The sequence below is a fragment of the Manihot esculenta genome, chromosome 1 (genome assembly GCF_001659605.2).
Source record: "Manihot esculenta cultivar AM560-2 chromosome 1, M.esculenta_v8, whole genome shotgun sequence".
Lineage (NCBI taxonomy): Eukaryota > Viridiplantae > Streptophyta > Magnoliopsida > Malpighiales > Euphorbiaceae > Manihot > Manihot esculenta.
Genome location: NC_035161.2, coordinates 31,047,405 through 31,051,391, shown reverse-complemented (window position 1 = coordinate 31,051,391; position 3,987 = coordinate 31,047,405). Strand labels below are relative to the sequence as shown.

Below are 3,987 nucleotides of genomic sequence, written 5' to 3'. Positions count from 1 at the left end.
ACTTAGAATTGTAATTAAAAATTAGAATTATAAATATATATTCCCCTTTCAATGTATCCAAAATTAGCCTTGGACTTATTCAGATAAATTTCTAGATCCTCCATAGGATGCCACGTGTACATCACGGAGAACCCAACGAGAACTTCTAAAGACTCCATTCGAAAAGACAGAAGAAAATACAAAAATTATTCAGTTCAATGGACAATTAATTGTAAAATTTCTCCAAACACCGGATATTCCAATTGAAATTTTGGCCAGCAATACACGGATTCAATGGCCACCCTTCACAAGTTCAAGCTTCTCGCAACTCAATGTGCACTAGCCGGAAGCCCCACCCAAAGTCCTACAACCAGCCCTGTAATCCACCTCCGCCGCCGGAAGACACTTCGCATGCTTCTCTCTCGCTCCGCTGATCACCACCGCCGCAGGCTTTCCCGTCACGATGACCAGCCCGAGCTCCAGAAAGATCCCCCGGAAAATAAGAGAGTTAGGAGGAAATTGAAGGACTTGTTCGTGTCGTCGTCGCCTCCGTTTGAAGACGAAGAGAAGGATCATCCGGAGGATGCTGATGGTGAAGTAGAGTTATTACCGGTTACTGATAGTCGTGATGGCAGTGGTGACGGTACCGCTGGAAGTTTTGGAGTTGCAGGTTTCGCTGCTGGGCGTGTTGGAGGTGGCTCGCTGAGACCAGTCTCGGGTACGTTCAGGTATAGGTTACGGAGGAGAGCTTGGCGACCTGTGCTGGTAACCATCCCTGAGTAGCGAAATAAATTTCCAATTTTACTAATTTCGTAAAGCATTTAAAAATTAGGATTCTCATCTTTATATTAATATTTATTTCGTAATTTTTTGTGTAAAAAAAATTTATATAATTTCGAAGAAAAAACCATAGGTGGTAATTCCATTCCATGCTAACGTGCACCAGTGGACGTTGCCGGCATAAGCGTCTTAACTGTTCACGCAACGGTATAGAAAGTAGGTATAGTGTCAACCAGGCGCATGTTAGCGTGAGTGGTAATTTTCCAAAGCCGGTCGTTTAAGGGTTGTTGGACGGTAACTATTTTTATTTTTTTTTAGTAGAAAAGGTAACTAAATTGATAACATCATACAGCTTACTAATTTCTAATTTAAATTTAATAAAGAAAAATGGGAGAGAAAACGGCGGAAAAGAAAGAAAGAAAAAGAAAATGCCTTTTATTCCATAAATATATATAGAGAGAGATGTGAAGTTATGGGGATTGATTCTCATTTATTTGTATACAATTATTTTAATTTAAGAAGCATTGAAGGTGGTGTAGATCATGAGAACAAGCAAAAGACAGAGTTATAGAGAATCAATGATTTTTAATATAAAATCTGTCTGAATTGCAGCTTCCATGTGTTGGTGGTCAGGGATGTTGATGATCTTACAGGATTGACATTTTGGCAACCGATGGAGTGTACTTGTTACATATTTTATCAATTATTATAACGCTGTAAATGTCTGAGGTAGATATTGCCGTTAGTAGTATAGTCCACACTTACCAATTTCTGGGGTCTAAATGATCATCATCATTTCATCAAAAGTTAAAATCGTAATCATCAAACTCTTTGAATTTGTGGGGTCTAGAGATTATAATATAAATAAACTTGATTTAATTTTGGGGTTAAAAGTAACATTAGGATAATATTTTGGGTTAGTAATTAAAATTTAGCATAAAAAATAGGTACATTTAGGACAAAAGATGTAGCGTGTTAAATCATGGTGTTTGATATAATGACATATGCACTTTGTCTTTGCAATACTAATCTAGTAACACGTTATTATAATGGGCTCCCGTCTTTAGGAATTGTGAATTAAAATCTCAATAATTTTAATTTGAGAATATATATTTATTTATTATAATTCTAACTACTATCCTATTTCAAATCAAAAATGATTTTATAATCAATTCAATTTAATTAATTTATTTTCTATTAATTACCCTATTTAGAATAAAAATAATATTTTTAATTTAAAATTTTAAAATTATAAGTATTTTTATAAAATTTATTTGAGTCTTTTAATACCAAATCAATCATTTCAATATAAACTTTTATTTAAATATGATTCATTTCAAAAAAAAATTAAATGGATGTTTACAAAATTATACATACTTTAAAAATTTTTTAAATTAAATTTAAATAAAAAATTAATAAAAAATAAATAAAATAAATTATTGTGAATTTTTTTATTTTAAATAAGGGGAAAAGTAAATACATTAATTTTTTTTTTGTCGACTCTTTACTATAACTGCCTTCAGATATCTACCGGTTTTAGTAAGGGATTGATAGAGATAAACCTAGAAACTTTTAGTCCAACTTTAATATGTAATTTGGTTAATGTATTTTATTTTTAAATTACAATTAAATAATTGAAAATAAATTATTTTTTTAGAAAATATTTTTTTATAAAAATAACTTTTTCTTTTAAGATTTTTAAAATATAAAAAATGATCTTTACTAATTTTTTTAAATGTTTTAAATGTTAAAAAATATGAAAATAAAATAAAATAAAACTAAAAATATCATATTTTATGGAGAAATAGCATTTATTAATAAATTTTAAAATTTGTTTAAAAATAAAATTTAGAATTCAATAAACAAACTAAAATATATGAAATAAATTCAACGAACATATATGAAATTAATTAGCCCCAAATCTATCCATTAAAAAAAACAAAGCCCAAGCATTATTTTTAGCGATAGATGAGAGAAATAACAAAGAACAAATGAAATTAAGCATAGTGCCTAAGACAAAACTGAACTGAGCCAGGGAATTAATCATAAAACTTGGGTGCCGTTGTATCAAAGCCCAAAACTGTTATTGATCGCCCATCCCATTATGCTCAAATCACCCCAAACCTCAAGCTTTTATTTTGGAACCAAAGAAAATATCGTATTTTTTTTCAGTATTTTTAACAACTATTTATCTAAATTCCATTCATTCCAACCCAAAATACATAATATGGATAGCCATTATGCTTAAATAAGCCTAAACCTCAAGCTTTTATTTTAGAACTAAAGATTTTTTTTTTTTCTGTATCTTTTAGTAAAAATTTATGTAAATTCGATTCGCTCCGATTCAAAACACATAATATCGATCTATAGTAGCCATTATACTCAAATCAGTCTAAATCTCAAGCTTTTATTTTGAAACTTAAAAAAAAATAGTATCTTTTGTTGTTTTTTAAAAATAAAATTTATCTGAATTCCAATCACACCAACCTAAAACCCATAATATGGATCCATAGTATATAAGATCTATATAAAAATTTTTCTTTTTACAATTAAGCTTCTCAACATTTTTTTTTTCAAGGAGATGGGTTTTCAAATGTTATTGTAGGTTTACAACTATCAGCATGAACTTTCATGCGTAATTGAAAGTGTTATATTATTACCGGCGAATTTAAATATTTAAAAGTTATCAATAAATTTCAAATTTTTTTTATAATTGTTGTATTACTTTTATTTAAAATTTTAAAATTCATTGGTAAGACTGTCTTTGCTTAATTAGTTTTCACTCAAAAACTTTGTCATTCAATTTAGTAATAATAAATATGATTTTCCTCTTACTCCATAATAGATATGGTTTTCTTCTTATTCCATCATATAGGTCTCTCAATATTCGATTTGATGAAAGAACCTGCAAAATAAGGAAAGATGGTCAGGGGTCTATTGGGAATGCCCCCGGTGGAAACCCTTCGACGTTCAAGTCAGGTTCATGAACTAGTGTAGTCTCGATAGACAAGAGTTACAGAGAAAAAAAATGGTAAAAAAATATGGAGTCGAGGAAGAAGAAAGAAGGACCCCCTCCTTTTTTCCTCTGCTTGTGATGTATATCTACTTACAATGCTAGCTGTCTTTGTCACTCAGCTTCGTATGTACGGATATGTCAGGGTTCCTCTCTATCCCAAGTGGCCATTTAATTTTTTCTAGCGTGCATGCGGGCAGGGCTGAGAAGTGACT

At 30.5% G+C, this 3,987-nt stretch overlaps 1 protein-coding gene across 1 annotated transcript; it reads left to right on the top strand.

The window, feature by feature from the left end:
* Positions 1-259: 259 nt before the first annotated feature.
* On the top strand, positions 260-908 carry LOC110599732. Its single transcript, XM_021736296.1, has one exon. It carries the CDS (start codon positions 274-276, stop codon positions 760-762), a length of 489 nt encoding a protein of 162 aa, XP_021591988.1. The 5' UTR covers positions 260-273; the 3' UTR covers positions 763-908.
* Positions 909-3,987: the final 3,079 nt, after the last annotated feature.